The 16,235-nt window shown below is 37.7% G+C and overlaps 4 protein-coding genes across 5 annotated transcripts; 1 reads left to right on the top strand and 3 right to left on the bottom strand.

Moving 5' to 3' along the window:
- The first annotated feature begins 2,303 nt into the window (after window positions 1–2,303).
- Window positions 2,304–2,956, top strand: LOC106323560. Its single transcript, XM_013761662.1, is given in 2 exon segments — window positions 2,304–2,415; window positions 2,593–2,956. A coding segment is annotated over 1 exon segment (348 nt). The 5' UTR covers window positions 2,304–2,415; window positions 2,593–2,608.
- A 542-nt stretch (window positions 2,957–3,498) lies between these two features.
- LOC106327772 (REF/SRPP-like protein At1g67360) lies at window positions 3,499–4,607 on the bottom strand. Its single transcript, XM_013766020.1, has 2 exons — window positions 4,274–4,607; window positions 3,499–4,181 (listed from the first exon to the last, which is right to left on the bottom strand). Exons 1-2 carry the CDS (start codon window positions 4,508–4,510, stop codon window positions 3,714–3,716), a joined length of 705 nt encoding a protein of 234 aa, XP_013621474.1. The 5' UTR covers window positions 4,511–4,607; the 3' UTR covers window positions 3,499–3,713.
- Window positions 4,608–6,118: 1,511 nt separating this feature from the next.
- LOC106323050 (ELMO domain-containing protein A) lies at window positions 6,119–10,996 on the bottom strand. 2 transcript variants are annotated; one of them, XM_013761218.1, is made up of 8 exons: window positions 10,751–10,996; window positions 7,394–7,521; window positions 7,131–7,315; window positions 7,013–7,067; window positions 6,809–6,929; window positions 6,675–6,722; window positions 6,491–6,585; window positions 6,119–6,411 (listed from the first exon to the last, which is right to left on the bottom strand). In XM_013761218.1, exons 1-8 carry the CDS (start codon window positions 10,842–10,844, stop codon window positions 6,313–6,315), a joined length of 825 nt encoding a protein of 274 aa, XP_013616672.1. In that variant the 5' UTR covers window positions 10,845–10,996; the 3' UTR covers window positions 6,119–6,312. The 2 variants fall into 2 exon arrangements, with proteins under 2 accessions (XP_013616672.1, XP_013616671.1); XM_013761217.1 differs by having other exon boundaries at window positions 7,394–7,536; window positions 10,751–10,993.
- A 267-nt stretch (window positions 10,997–11,263) lies between these two features.
- Window positions 11,264–13,135, bottom strand: LOC106322901 (probable arabinosyltransferase ARAD1). Its single transcript, XM_013761054.1, has 3 exons — window positions 12,485–13,135; window positions 12,001–12,405; window positions 11,264–11,855 (listed from the first exon to the last, which is right to left on the bottom strand). The coding sequence occupies exons 1-3, from the start codon at window positions 12,968–12,970 to the stop codon at window positions 11,439–11,441; spliced, it is 1,308 nt and encodes a 435-aa protein (XP_013616508.1). The 5' UTR covers window positions 12,971–13,135; the 3' UTR covers window positions 11,264–11,438.
- Window positions 13,136–16,235: the final 3,100 nt, after the last annotated feature.

Raw genomic sequence — 16,235 nt, forward strand, 5'->3', positions numbered from 1 at the left:
TCATTGATTGATTGTTCATTAATGCTTGTTTTAGCCTTGCTAACTAGAACATGAACCTAGGAATTAGCATGAGTCAAGCATCCTTGACCATCATGTCCTGAATCTAATTTGTCATGCTAGGACAGCTAGAAAGATGCTAACCGCTGATCTAGCAGACTAGTGAGCATTATCAACCTGCGCCTAGGGCTTAGCTAGAAGCATCGATCGATATTGTCTTCTGAAAATCGATCGATATTGCAAAAGATGTATCGATCGATATCCCTATAGGATCATCGATCGACACTTTCTTGTGACCAAAAGACGACAGTTGAGATCCAAGATCTAGTTAGTTAACCAGTGAAACATTGCCATCGTTGATCACTGTGATTAAGGAGTTGAGCTCTAATATATCATGCATGCAACTGTTAGGCATCTATAGGATTATAATCTCCAACATCTGAATAGAAACCATAACTCTGCATCTAATATCTTCCAATAAGTTACACCCCCAGTCATCTTGTTAGTCGAGCAATAGACTTACTCAATTAGGATTGCTATTTACTACCATAAAACAACAAACAATTAGAATTAATAATTTGACTAGATTTAATAGGTTCCCTAGCTCTTTGTGGATTCGATCCCTAAGTACTGCAACTGAACCTCTTATTTAAGAAAGTAATTCACTACTTAGGATAATTTGAGTGGTATCATACTTGTTTCTTGAAGCTCTTGGGAGTTTACTGGGAAAACTTATTCAACCCAGATTTTTGAATCTTGCATTTCCTTAACCATTATTCTTTTACTCAGCTACATTAGCGTCATGAGTATAAACTCGTCCATCTTTATCACATTTTAGTGACTGATTTTGAAGCCTAGGAATCAGATTGCCAACTTCAAGGTCTTCTTCTTGTAAGCAAGATAATTTTTGAAGTCTTCCCAACTACGAAGAAACTTCCCAATGAATCAATTCATTCTGAAGGTCTCACATAGCTTCGTTCCTTCTTCACCGATTTCTTGAAAGGTTAATCAACCATCACAAATTTTAGAAATCTTACTGTGAAGAAGTTCCAAAGCCGTCACTGAAAGGTTTGTATTTCTTTTCCAAATCATCCCACAGATCTTGTAGTTTCAACCTCACTGTAACCATTGAACAGTTGGTCTTCCAAACGATTTTGAATGTATTTTTTGCATAAGAAGTCGCCATATTTCCATGTAACAATACTAACAAGAGTCCTTGGATCCATGTTGTCTGCGGATAACACAAATTTGACCTCAGTCAGATACCTAGCCAAATTCATAGTAGTCGAAAATAAATGCATCTTTTACTTCCACTAATTGAAGTTCGTACCATTGAAGAATGCACTGAATGTTTTGGAATAAACTATGTCAGAAAAAAATCTAGAGTAATCAGTTTTTGGGATATAGATAATTTCAATCGGCATTATTGGCAAAACGGGTATTGCGGCTCTTGGAAAATCGAGAAACTATTTGCTAAAGTAATCAAAGGAGATATTTGTTTAAGAAAATTTTAGATCATGTTTGTTTTATTCACCACTGTATGGATAGCGAAGTTAGTTTCCGATCGCTCTTTGGTTAACAAAGAATTAATAAAAAAGGTTGGAATTGTACCTATGTTTCTGTTTGGAATAATTCATAGATGCCAGCCTTCCTCTTGAGACCAGCAACATATAATCTCCAAAATTTTATTCTACTCTCACTATAGAGTATAGACCAGTTGATTGACCCACATATAAAGATATGGATTTCACAACTCATTCAAAATACGTTTTGTATATCCAGATGCAGTTATCATACACAGTTTACCCATTATTAGATTTGCCCTCTCAGACTCATTAAGATAACATTTCACAAATCTGAAAAATATACAGTACAATTGGGTTACCGTCTTCAGTAGCGGCCCAGACTTTTTGGACTTTTGGTGGGGCAGAAGCAACATTATATTTTTGACCCACTAGATGTTACAATAATAAAAAGAACAGAAAGTGTTAGCTTATACCGAACTTGTCACATGTTACTCAAACTAACTAACCTCTTCCCAGTCGAGCTAGAGTGGTTTTTATTTCGGCTAAAATATTTTTATAGAATTAAAGGCCAGAAGCGCATGCTTTCTTGGCTTCTTGCCAGGGCCCGCACCGGCACTGATCGTCTAACCGAGTGGCATGAGATTTTTTTGGAAAAAAATAGCAACAGAAAGGGTAGTAGTGTCTGCAGAAGTAAAAACGTGACATAAACCGCGTGGCGGCTCTAGGAAAGGAAAACGTCTTGTTTCCTCGTTACTAAGTACCAAACAGCACGCAGTTTCTGTCTTCTCTTTCATCACACGCCCGCGAGTCTCCTCATTCTATTAAAAGGTCCCTGACTATCCCAAAGCAGAGCATCAGCGATCTTCTTCCTCCTCTGGTTTCGTATCTAATCGTAAGTTTCCTTTTCACTCCCAAGGGCTTATGCCAATCTCAATTTCATCGCCTCAAGTAAAGATTTTGATGCAGCCTAACCTAGATCTAGATTGGGAATCGAATTCGATAGAAAACCCTAATTTCAAAATCAGTTCTTGAGCAAGTTTGGTTTTATTTTGTTTTTTTTCAATTGCAGTGATTTGGGGAACGAGATGGGTTTCATAATGGAGTTTGCGGAGAATCTGGTGCTGAGGTTGATGGAGGATCCGGAGGTGAGAGACAGGAAAGCGAGGGAGCACATATATGAGATGCACGAGAGGTGCAAGAAGATTAAGGAGATGTGGGCTTTGCCTATTCGTCCTTATGGTTTCTGGACTTTTGAGCGTCACAACGCTCAGCTTCGTTGGGATCCTCAGATCAGTCAGGTTGCTGGTCGTAGGGACCCTTATGACGATCTCCTCAAGGACCACCCTTCTTCTTCATCTTCAAACTGATCGAACAGTGGTGAGTTCTCTTATGGTCACTATATGCAGCTTTTGAATATATATGATTTTCTCTAGTGTGCAACTCATAGCTGCATTTGTGTCTTGTGATTAGATGAATTGCCAAGATCGATATATGCTTCGAGTATTTAGGGTTGTTGAAATGCTGTGAATGATTAGTGTTTGCACTTTTGTTCTGCTTGATGGACTAAGCTATGTAGATATATTTGGTGGTTGGGCTTAGCCATTGGTTCATCCGCTTAGTGGAGTGTTGTGTATTGTTCATATGAGGAGTTTGTACACCTCTCCTTAGCATATGTTCTTGGAATCTGCAGTCTTTCTTCAATATCTAAGTTTCAGCTTCATATTCAAGCATGACTAGCTGTTGTTTGCTAAAGGACCTCGATTTTGATCAGTCTGTTTTGTCTGTTTCAGAGCGAAGATTGTTATGATGCTGTCTGGAAGGATGCGTATGTCTCCCTTTGTTCCTTTTTTGTTCTTCAGGTGCCTGGAAGCTTGGTACAAACTCGAATAATAACTCTTGAAGACTTGTATTCAAATGAGAGATTGTTTCTTAGTAAAGCTGTTTTGATTCTCTATTTGCATATTTGATATGAATATACTTTCTTAAATGCGACAACTTTCCAATATTCTTAAAGGTTTTGTTGCTCAATATTATTACCTTCTTTGTTACATAGATAGAAAATACACACATCAACCAACAACAAATGAAACACTGCAAGACCAAGTTCTGTGATCAAAGAAGAACAAGAAAGAGCCTAATAAGATCATTTACACAAGTTACCAAACCCAACAAACCAGGCTCACAAATGTTTCAATCAGTGTCCGAATCAGAAGATGATTTGTTCCCATCAGTAGCAGGGGTAGTATCTCCTTTCTTTTGCGCTGCATCTTGTTCCTTTTCATAAGCCTTGACAATGTCATCAACAGGAACCAAAGGAAGATAACCAACCACAGGGTAACCCATCTTGGTCATGTTAGTCACCAAATCGTTGTACATACCAGACAAGTTTGCAGCCAGTGGCAAAGCTTTGTTTCCCACTGCATGAATAGGTTTGTACTGGTTGAGTTTAGCCCAGACTTTAACCGAGTTAGTCACAACGAAGTACTTGTACTCGGCTGCAGCATAGTTAAAGGCAGCTTTAGGACCACCAGTACGAGCCTCTTTCACAAAGCTTTGAGCCTTCTCTGTAGTCGCCTGGATCAGTACATGTGCTTGGCTTACTACTTGCTTAGCCAGTGGAGGAGCATGCTTATCAAACTTGTTCGAAACTTCACCAACCTAGAAAGCAAAAAAAGTAAGGACTCAGCCAAAACTAGGTCATCAGATCTACCAATCAAGAACATGGAAGAAGATTTGAAACTGGGGTTTACCTTGTGATCAAGAAAGAGGAGAAGAGTATCTGGAACATCTTTGAATTTGTTGAAGACAGGGGTGACGACGGTGGTGACGGCTCCTTCCACCTTTCCCACCGCCGGTTTAAGAGGACCAGAGTTTTGTTTGGCGTAGTCGTATAGGTTTGAGAGGCTAACAAGAACCTGGATCGCTGCAACTCTCACGAACCCTAGGTGGTTAAGCCCTAGCTCCTTGCTGTTTTTCTCTGTTTCCATCTACACACCAAAGAAACAACTTAACAGCTCTTTACCTAGTTTGTGCTGAGAGCTCTTTAGATTTGGTTCAGAAGTCTCTTGCCGGTCACTACTAGTGGTCTCTCTCTATATTGTATTAAAGCAGTACAGTATCTTTCACATCAGGTCGAGGATTGGTTGTAAAACGAAAGGGATGGACTTAGTGCACGTGATCTAACGGTTGAGAATAAATCTGGTGAGGTTGGGCCTGGAAAGAGAATCATTTTCTTGAGTTTCGTGTCGTGTCTAGATGCTTCGCTGTGGGCTCCGCGTGACGTAAATATTCAAGGAGATACCGACAAGGACACGTGTATACTTCCGACTGCATGAATGATTGTGTAAAATTCTTTAAGGTTTTACGTTTGGATTGGTAGTGGTTAACGAATTAAATTCTTGAAAAAGAAAAATAGTTCTACTTCAATACTAATTTACTACTCCTTTTTGAAGTAGTCGGTGCATTAGAAAAGTCCATGATAGCTTGCAAAAATATATTATCTTCCCAAAAGCCAGAAGATATATATATTAATATACTTGGATAATAAGCATGTCACATTAGTATGGATGGTGTAGTAAGAACATCAAATTCTGTAGCGTAGTGGTTCATGGATAATTGTATAATTATTTTGTTTCATGCTTTAGGCGTCCAACCATATATGGCGGGTAGACTACCAAAAAAGTATATATGGCCGGTAGCTACAAAATGACATAACCCCTAAGCAATAAAGCAAGTGACCTTTGATGCTGTACTTCTCACCACAAATGCCACAAAGATATAATACTTAAAAGCACGAAAATAGCTAGGAAACTGAAGTTAAAAAGCTCAAAAATAAGTAATGAAGTGAGTGTGTCAGGAGAGGATATGGGAATATGTTGTTCCAGTATTGTAGAATTATGGATTATGCACTTCCGGTGCGTTTGATAATTTTTTTTTTGTCAGCAACTCATGATTCATATAGACTTTGCAAATCAAAGTGGTAGCTCCGCATCCATATTGACAACAAACGACGGTTATTTTCTTGCACTGTGTGCTAAACTGACTGCCTTTGAATTCTGCGTCCGTGGTATATGAATAAGCTATGAGCTGTTGAAACGTCTCTTCAAGATTTGATGTATTTCAAATAATTGACAAGGTTGGCCATTTCTTCGGGTTCCGAAACTTTTTTTACCAACTGAAAACAAACCATTGCAAAAGTAACAGAAAACTGTTTAAGATTCGCGTATATTCTATTGCCCAAATGAGAGCCTCTATCTCCGAGTACAGTGGCGACTGGCTCGCTCTTGTATTTCTCGCTCCCATTAAACCTTCAAAACCTTCCAAAGTACTATACGACTCTTGTTCCGAATAGATTTCCTGATTTTCCATGATCCATCCGTAAAGACCATTTGTGACTTAAACAACATTAATGAATTGAGGTGAGGTGATTTAATTAATTTTCTGATTTTTCATGATCCATCGGTAAAACACCGTTTGTGATTTAAACAACATTAATGACTCGAAACCTTCCCGAATAGACGGTACTCTTGCTTCTCTTAAACAACATTAATGTTACCAACTCAATAATTCGTATCTCGTGGTTGTGGTCTAGTGAATTGAGGTGAGGATTCATATGTGACTTAATTAATTTCGAATGCTTGTACATGATAAGTATATTCAGATTACAACAATTCATATCAAACTTGTTCACTCATCTCGAATGTCGGATACTCCTAAGAAGATAGACCTCTTTGTGTTTCCTTCCTTGAACTCTATGAGTGACAAATCAAGAACTTGATAGGTATAAGACTTAAGAGAGAAGAGAGAAGGAGGGCATATCTTCGATCCTGAAAACATCATCCATCATCAGCTCTCTCTCCAGCTGCGCCCTCGTACATCTCAACACATCCTACACCATCCATCCATCCATCTCATCATCACCATCATAAGGATATTATTGTATACATCATAATGAAAACACAACTCACGTTGAATTCCATGTAGGTAGCGTTCCTGTCTAGCCATTGTTTGTCCATCACCGCAAAGGCCACGCAATAAAGCAAATCAAAAGCCCATTCGTTTTCTACATTTTTCAAAAACTTAGTAAAAAATCAAGCAACCAAAGAGCCATGTAAGAAAACTTGTCTGATATATATGTTTCCATGTTTTTACCTGATAGCATTTGTAAGAATACTGACCGTACGAATGTCCTAGGCTTTGCTGCATATGTAGTTGAGTAAGCAACACGTTTTGTTTGACAATCTAAGGCAAAACATTTAAATGAAAGTAAGTGAGTGGATACTCACAGGCTTCTAGGTCGAGCATTTGCATGATCATGAAGGTGATGTTGACACCAGCTACAGCAAATGGATATTCCCAAGCCGCTCTTTTGCCTCCCTGTTTCTTCAACAGACGCTGAAACGAAGTCTACACACCAATGGAACCGAGAAATTACATAAAGAGTGTTATGAATGTTCTGTAAGTAGAAAGGTGATGAGAGTTAAGTTTACCGGGAATGTCTTGGCAAAGAAGAGAAGATTCTCCAGTGATATGAATCCACCTCCTCTGATAACAAACAAATGTAAGCACTATTTTTGGCATGATATATGTTACTCGAGAGAGCCTAACCTGAAATCAGTGGATGGATCTTTTCCTTGCCATCCCATATCTTTCCACTGATCTGAGATTAAAGCCTCAAGCTTTTTCTCGGGATACGTTGCTGACCACAATGCTCTCAGTGCATCCTGATGGTCAGCCCTCGACGCATCGAAGCAATTATTCATTCTCTTTGTCAGCCTCTTCAGTCTTTCTTCCTGAAAAGAGAAAACACATTAATATGGTTTCATTAAAAGCCAGTTTATGCAGCTGTTGTTTTCCTATTTGTGTTATACCTGCAATGGTGTCATGTTAGAGCAGATGCGCTCGTAAGCTCTCTTGCGGTAGAAGCACACACATGTTAGCTTCTTCTTGATTCTCAAACTCGGCGTGCCAGTGCCACCACAACTCGCATCCTCTGCGTCTGCATTACTCAGCACTACACAAAATAATCAAGATCACATCGAGAACACAAAGCTAGCCTAAGGAAGGTTCTTTTAACCGCTATGTTGTTGATAAATTTACGTTTTTCTAACCAAATTGCGCTCGAGAATTACATGTAAGCATCTAATACTAAGAACAGAAATCTAATTATAGAACCAAAAGTAGTGGCTTTCATTAGAACTGAAGCTTCAAAACAGACTTGTTCAAGTCATACAAGATGAGGGCCCCAAGAGTTCGATTAATAAATAAATTTCGGTTTATGTATATAGGAAGGAAACCGAACAGAAACCTAGCCATGGGTTCTGTTTGGTATGGTCGACTTTTGCCAAAAACTAAGAATAATTATTGGTATGGTCGACTTTTGCCAAAAACTAAGAATAATTATAGGCCATGTTCGTTTACTTGTCGCGCGACCTGCGACCTGCGACTAAGATTACATTCGTTTATGTGTCGCGCGACTTGCGACTTGCGACCTACGACTAAACATGCGACTTGCGACTAAAACTATGTTCGTTTATGTGTCGCGCGACCTGCGATCTGCGACCTGCGACCAGTCGCGCGATCAAAATTTTCTTAATTTTTAGTCGCTGTTTTTTCGGGCGACTTAAATGGAAACCCGCGACTGGTCGCGCGATCAGTCGCGCGACATCAAAACGAACAACAACCTGCGACTTGCGACCAATCGCAGGTCGCATGTTACGCGACAGCAAAACGAACAACAACCTGCGACGTGCGATCAGTCGCAGGTCGCATGTCGCGCGACATGTAAACGAACGCTTAAATAGTCTCCTCATTCCTTTTTTTTTTGTAACAGTCTTCTCATTCCTATAAAATCGAGGAAACCGAACAGAAACCTAGCCATGGGTTTTGTTTGGTATGGTCGACTTTTGCCAAAAACTAAGGGTATGAATGGTGACCAGGGAACGACGAGGAATCATGCATTCCCTAACGTTCCTAAAAAAAATTACCATTCACAAGGAATAATAATTTCCTCTCATTCCCTTTCATTCCCTTTTTCGTAGAGAATTAAAGAACAAAATTATTCCTTGTCAAATTTGATAAGGAATAACCATTCCTTTTCATTCCTGGTATTTTATTCCCGTACATTCCTTTTTTATTCGTTCCTCTTGTTTCCCGGATGGTCACCAGTCGGACCCTAAGAATAATTATAGTCTTGTCGTTCCTTTTTTTTTTTGTAACAGTCTTCTCATTCCTATAAAATCGATTTTAGTATTCACACAACTAAAAACATAATAAATATTCCAAATAATTTTTTATTATTATTTTTTTCAACAACTATCAAACAATGATATTTAAGTCAAACAAATATCTTCAATTGATGTTTTTTTTTAAATTATAAAATTTATTAATAAAAATTACTAAGTATCTTAAAATTTTAGAAATTCTATGTTTGTGAAACAAAAACTAAGGCAATGTTTTTTTTATATTTGATACAACATTTAGATGCACCTAGATAAAAGACACAATTTATATTATTAATATGAACAATCTATAATATTGGATAAAAATATATAAATTATATTTTTAACAAATTAGAACATAAATTTGCAATTTTGTTTGCCATTTTGAATAAAACCTTAGTCGTTGGAGAAAAAACTCGATTTGCTATCTTGGCGGAAAAAATGATTTTGTAATTTTGGTGGAAATTTTTTGATTTTATGATTACGGCGGGAAATAGATTTTGTAGTTTTGGCGATAAAACTTTATTTTGTTGTTTGATAGGAAAACTCTATTTATCGTTTTAGTGGGATTTTAGCGGAAAAATCGATTTTGACAAGAAAACTTATTTTTTCATTTCAACGAGAAAATTCAGTTTTGCTATATAATAATTACAATACTAATCTAATTGAACTTTATATTTGTATTAAGAGTATCTAAATCTTTTGACGTGAGATGCAAATTGCATCCAAACTTTACATATTTTTGTATCTCAAATATATTCAAATATTTTTAAAATTATAGATTTTGCATCCATATGGATAATCTACATACAAAAACGAACAAGACCTAAATCTAAAAATTCTATTTTTTTGAAAACTGAGAAAATGTAAAAGTAGTCCAACAAAACTAAAGATTTTTATAATTTATGTTCAGTTTGGGTTGGGGTCCAAATAGGTTTATTTACAATCAGTTTGATTTTGGATCAATTAGTTAATCAAGATTGGACACTCCAAAATCTCATTATGGTGACAACTTACCTAACAATAGACCTATAGACAATAATAATTCTTGACGCCATATGGAAACATTATGACTACCCTAACCACTAGCCATCTACTTCAGTTTATAGAAACTTGTCAACATATGCCCTAGAGGCAGATTTAGATATATGGGGGACCAAAAGCACAACACTAAAATTCTATTTTATATCGTTTTTTTTATAAAGTTTCGATTCTAAAAATTAGATTTATCAAAGATTGCCAAATTATTTACCAACGAGCACAGATCTACTTGAAGTTTGACTCACGTGGCAGACCGATTGAATCATTCACGGATCTCCCAAACCCGCCCGATTAAACTAAACCGGTAAAATCCTATGAACGACCGATGCGAATTATTCACTGGGGGACCCACAGGGGGACCTAATCTTTTAGATTATGATTCAGACACGAAATGAAGCCGATGCTCCTTCTAACCCGGACACCTAATAATTGTGCCAAGAAGAGTCCTAAAACATCACATATTGTATACTTATAAAACATGTACTGTATAATATATAATATCATTATAGTATTTCAAACCATATAAGAAAATTTTAAAATACTAATTTTCTTGTATATGTTATTTTGGTTTATCACTATTCACCCACGTTATTGATACTGTAGATAAGCACATACTCTGCTACAGTTCACCAGCTTTGAGTGAATGAAACATCACTGACGACAGTTAAATTATACCCACAGTTAGCGCAATGTGCAACACTCAGACATTTACAACTAAACTAAACTAACTTTGATAGAAAATGGAGATTTTAGTTAAGAAAGAATGATTATATGCTGAAGGGAGAAAATTTCAATTTGGTTTCTGTTTCTAAAGAACCAGAAAGAAAAATAAATCTTTGGCATCACATGGATCTAACAAGGAGAATAAATAGAAATGAACAACGATCAAATACGGATATTCCATTAATATAATCGGCGTTACCAACTATAGGAAAGTAAATGTACAGGCGAGAGGAGAAAACGTACCGGCCGAGGAGGCAGAGACGTCAGAATGGGCGGCGGAGGAGGAGGGAGGTGAAAGATGACGTGTTCCGACGCATGAGATTCTGACAACTCGCATCTCGTTTTGAGATATTCTTCTCCAGTCTCCAGTTTGTATTTTTGGGCGGAGAGAACGTGCCTGTTACTACTTACTAACTACTAGTCTGTTGCTCCTCGTCAGCTTCGGCGACTGAGAGTTATTTATACAGATACCGGAATGACGCAAATGCCCCCTTCACAGGATCTAAAGAGATATAATTGCATAATATGCCACATAAACACGTTTTCTGATTTTTAACGCTATTTAACCATCTCGTTGCGGTGATTAAGAAGCCCATGACTCCCCAGTCCCCACAAAGGCACAAAGATACTATGCTCCAAATGGTCGGCATTATTATCTCTAGTGGGTTTAGAACAAGACAACAGGAATAGAAAAGGAGAATCAGCTTGATCCCCTCTTGTTTCCACTACGAGTTCACATCAACATGAACTCTCTAATCCCAAACCTTTTTAAAGATTATTATCTGGTTATAAAAATGATGTTTTTAGAGTATATATGCCTATAAAAATGGGTCACGAAACTCAAAAAGGTAACAAAAGAATCAACTAATGTACAGTATTGGAAGGAAAGAAAATGATTAAGGCTTGATCTTCAGAAAAATCTTGTCATTCTTCAGAGCCACCAATCAGGGACTTTCAACCTCCTGTTTCTATGTACAGCGAGCTTGACATTTGGTATCTTGTGTTTCACCTGTCTCCACAACATGTTAACCGCGTCTTCCCTCTTGGGCGGGTACTGAAACTCGAAGTGATGAGATACGTTCTTCAGGTTTTCCCACATCTTCAACCATTTCTCCTTGGGAAACTGGCGGAGGTTGTCGAGGATGAAGCCTGGTTCAAGCGCCTCTTTTACAGAGTAGAAGACTGAGAACTCTGAGTAGTCTATCTCATCTTCGAAGGGCAGCTCGATCTTGTCGCTTATGATGACCGGAATGCAGTGGCTGACAATGGCATCAAATAAGCGGCATGAAGATGGAGTGTCTCCAGCTGGATGCAGACAGAACTTTGATGATCTCATCCCTTCCGTAGACTGGAGTTACAAGCAAAAAAAAACAAACACAATAAGAGAAAATAATCTTCCTATTATCCCTCTCTAAACCAGCTTAAAAAGAACAATAACTAACCCATACAAGAACCAAACACATGAATCAGTATCCTAGTACACAAGAGCTTACCACTTTGATGTTTTGTGTTGTTGCTACACTCTTCTCATAGTGAACATCAGAGTTACCAGCCAACAACTTCTCCAACTTGAGACGGATTCTCCCTTCAGCCTTCCTAACAGTATTCCCACGGAAGTAAAGAAGCGTGCTGCGAGCCTCGAAGGGATCGGGAGTACTATCATCATCCCCATCCTCTCTAAAGGACTCAACTACATGTACATACGGAGAAACCACGTCTTTATCTAAACGTGCCATCTCCTTTGGGTAACGCCCAAAGTCAGCAACAATAAGGATCGATGCGTTAACTTGCTGCCTCAAGAATCTAAAGGCATTAGGATGCGTCATGGGAATCACATGGTCTCTACCACCTGAGCGTTGCCAGTAGTTAGAATTCTCAAGATACTCCATTAACTCAACCTGAAAAAAAGAAATCAATTCGCAAAATTGTCAACCGTCAATCGCCGGTCAGATTTTCAACGATTCATCAGATCGTCACCTGTAATAGCCGGTCAAACTCCGTATCCGGATCGGTCATGTTCTTCCCGTGAGTGTTGAAGCTCAAGGAAGAGAAGAAGGGGACGTAGAAGGCATCCGCCGATTCCGGATCAAAAACCCTAACCGCCTCTTTCTCTCCTCCGTTGCGGAGAAGCGAGGCCATGAGCCAGTACTCGACGCTGTGCTGGCGCTTGATCCCGGAGGTCTGGGGCCAGGGAGGGAGGTTCTTGGCGGTGATTGGCTCGACGTCTGAGCTGTGAGGATCCATCATCGCGATGTTGAATTTTCGAGGGAGGTCGTACATGAATACGCGGAGAGGTTGTGCGGCGGTGGAGTTACAGGGAGAGGAGGAGGAGGAGGAGATGCCGCGGGGGAGAGACTGAAGCTGGGAGAAGTAAGGGGTTGGATCGACGGTGCCCATGTAGATAGAGTAGGAGGCTATGAGGAAGACGAAGAAGACGATGGTGCATATGGTTTTGCCGTACATTTCTTCGTGATGAGATTTGGATCCAACCGTCTGGCTTCTGTTTTTTGTTGCTTGAGTTTTGACGAAACGTATTGAGTCATAACCACAAAGAGATTCTTCTAGTCAGAATTGATCTGGTAATTATTAAGATTCTAAGAGTCAAATCCCAATAATAATTTGAAAGTTTTTTTTTTTGTCAATAATTTGAAAGTTTATAGATCTTGAAATTGTAGCGTATAACACAAAAATGTAAAACTGGATTTGTTGGGAGTATTTCATCTTGAGATAAAACGGTAGAAACTTTAGGATTAAGGGATGAGTTTATAAATATAACCCTGAAATTCGTAAGTAATTTTCAAATTGAAAAAAATGAAAGAGGATACATAGTGGCAAATATCGTAGACCAAATCTCCAAAATAGCACATTTTTAAGTTTATGTCATAAAAATAGCTTTCAAAAACTAAAATGATCAAATAGCATTTTATCTTTTGAAAAATTTAAATTTTTCTTATTTTTCAAAATTTGAAATCTTATCCCAAAACCTCACTCCCCAGTTTTAAACTCTAAAACGTAAACTTTAAACCCTAAACTTTAAACCCTAAACCCTAAATTCTAAACTCTAAATCCTAAACTCTAAATCCTAAATCCCACCCTTTAACTCTAAACCCTAAACCTTAAACCCCACCTCTAAACTTTAAACCCTAAACCCTAAACCCTAAACTCTAAACCCTAAACCCTAAACCTTAAATCCTAAATCATACCCATTAACTCTAAACCCTAATGTCTAAATTAATTTACCATTGGGTATAAATGTATATTTATCTGTTTTGATAAAACATTAAATGCTATTTTACTCATTTTTATTCTTAAAAACTATATTTGTGTCAAAAACTTTTTTAGTGATATGCTAATTATTTTCTCGATATCATTATCCAATACTGATATCTACAAACAAGATATGCGGCCAAAATAAAATGTTTAAGATATCATGTAAAGTTTTTTCACCGAAGAGCTCGATAGATTTGAAAGAAATGATTCAAGGTGGATGAAACTATAGACTGGACCGCCGGAAATCATTCCATTGGAGAAAATAGATTGGACAGGAAAGAGAGAACATCAGATTTTTCGAAGCGAGGTTTCTATATTTATAGATTTGAAAAAGATGACTCAAGGTGGATGAAACTACTGACTCGACCACTAGAAATAAATGCTTTGTAGAAAATAAACTGGAGAGAAAAAAGAGCAACAACAATTTCTTCAAAATGTGGAGGAGGCTCTATATTTATGGATTTGGACAAGATGACTCAAAGTGGATGAAACCGATGACTGAGCCACCGGAAATAAAGTCTTTGATTGTCGGATTCTTCAACTCTCAGTTGAAGTACAAAACTGATGAACTCTGCCAATATAATCGTTAACTTATTCGGTTAACTAATTGGGAAACCGAACAATAATCTATTTAGTCAGTGTCATGCTAATCATATAAACATTAAGTTTACATAACAATTTTTGGTTTCTATGACTAGATTCTTGGGTGTGGCATGATGCTTTTCAGAAGGAGAGACAATGTTCAAAGTAGTTGTTGTCGGGATATTTTGGGTGAACCGGATCAACAACGATAATACATGTTGCATGCACCTACTAAAATGGATTGGTCAACTATCCAGAGATCATACTAAGATTCAATACTATTAAGTGGATAATATGCGTAATATTTGGATAATTGATTAGGATTTAATATTTGGTATAACTATATGGTTGTATTAATAATTAACAAGATACATGAGATTTTTTCGATATTTTGATCATGAGACGGGTTGAGAGTTTATTTTGTGGTAATCTTTGGTAAGAAATCATCATCATATTGATCATCTCATAATTCAAGTCTATCAAATCCGCAGGTTTCTAAGAAATATATACCAATTTCATGTTCTTACATTTAGATCATTTTAGAAGATTACAGTTGTCATTTAAATCTACCTTATAACACTTACATATATATATCATTTTGTCAGATCAGCTAAATGTAGACTCATCTATTTGGTGAATCGATTCAACAACGATAATACATGTCACATGCACCTAATAAAATGAATCCATCATCTATTATCTAGATGAACAGTATAATATCTGGATATGATAATAAATTTAATACAATTAGTTGCATACGATGTGTAATATCCGGCTGATTGATCATGATCCCAATAATACAAAATTAATTTCTATACAACTTGTAAATGCCTGAAAGATCATTTTGTTAGCCGAGATTTGAAATATTGGATACTTCCAAATAAAATTGATATTTTTGAAGTATGTCGGATAAAGAATATATTAATATGAATATGAATATATGTTATCTTTATTTTTTTATTATTATTTTTTTTACAACAAACATTTACAGACTCATGTTGACTCTGTAAACCAGATTGGTAACTCCACATCCATGTGAACGACGAAAGACGGTTGTTTTCTAGTACTACGTGCTAAGCTATCCGCTCGTAGGTTCTCCGTCCGGGGTACATGAACGATGTCTGAGTTGAGGAAACTTCTTTTTAAAAGCTTTATGTCTTCCAGGTAACTTCCAAATGCTGGCCATTCTTCTGGTTCCAAAACCATCTTCACCAATTGAGAACAATCTGTTGCAAACGTAACCTAAAACTGTCTTAAATTCTTCATACTTTCCATTGCCCAAATTAATGCCTCCACCTCCACCTCCGAGTGTAGAGGTGAAAGACATGCCCTTACATTCTTTGCCCCTAGTAAACCATCAAAACCCGGTAAAGTGCTATACCAGCCTTGCCCTGAAAATAAATCCTTGTCTTTCCATGAACCATCTATGAAGCACCATCGTCCTAAAGTCGGTACTGTGGGTATGTTCTGTGCCTCATGCTCCATCGTTTGAACCTTTACTACATGTGCCTCAGGCCAAAGCGTTGATTCTAATTGTCGCATCCCCGTCCCGAGATCTTGACACATGGCCTAGACGTTTCGATAGAAACGAGACTGCCTTTGTTCAGATCAAGAGAATTGATCGTGAACAAGGTGGGATGAGTGAAATTATCAGAATGGATCATGGGTCTATGTCAATAAATGGATCAAAGGACTTAGAAGGATTGAATAGGATGAAGAGAACAAGTTGGGAGAGTTGTACAATAGCTGGACGATGTAGACGAGTAGCTCGATCAGCTGAACAAAGCTCGATCCAGTGCAGTCTAGCTCGGTCCAAGTTATGTCAGCTCAACTAGCTGAGCTACTAGCTCACTCAGCTGGGTCAGCTGGGAGTCAG

This window comes from Brassica oleracea, chromosome C2 (genome assembly GCF_000695525.1).
Source record: "Brassica oleracea var. oleracea cultivar TO1000 chromosome C2, BOL, whole genome shotgun sequence".
Classification (NCBI taxonomy): domain Eukaryota; kingdom Viridiplantae; phylum Streptophyta; class Magnoliopsida; order Brassicales; family Brassicaceae; genus Brassica; species Brassica oleracea.

Bases quoted from the DNA above. Each gene is read 5' to 3' on its own strand.
- LOC106327772 (XM_013766020.1), bottom strand. From the start codon at position 4,510: ATGGAAACAGAGAAAAACAGCAAGGAGCTAGGGCTTAACCACCTAGGG. The intron at 4,182-4,273 runs GTAAACCCCAGT...TTTGCTTTCTAG, and splicing joins TCCTCTTTCTTGATCACAAG to GTTGGTGAAGTTTCGAACAA.
- LOC106323050 (XM_013761217.1), bottom strand. From the start codon at position 10,844: ATGCGAGTTGTCAGAATCTCATGCGTCGGAACACGTCATCTTTCACCT. The intron at 7,316-7,393 runs GTATAACACAAA...TTCTCTTTTCAG, and splicing joins CTAACATGACACCATTGCAG to GAAGAAAGACTGAAGAGGCT. The intron at 6,412-6,490 runs GTGAGTTGTGTT...TGGATGGTGTAG, and splicing joins CTACCTACATGGAATTCAAC to GATGTGTTGAGATGTACGAG.
- LOC106322901 (XM_013761054.1), bottom strand. From the start codon at position 12,970: ATGTACGGCAAAACCATATGCACCATCGTCTTCTTCGTCTTCCTCATA. The intron at 12,406-12,484 runs GTGACGATCTGA...TCTTTTTTTCAG, and splicing joins AGTTTGACCGGCTATTACAG to GTTGAGTTAATGGAGTATCT. The intron at 11,856-12,000 runs GTAAGCTCTTGT...TTGTAACTCCAG, and splicing joins CAACACAAAACATCAAAGTG to TCTACGGAAGGGATGAGATC.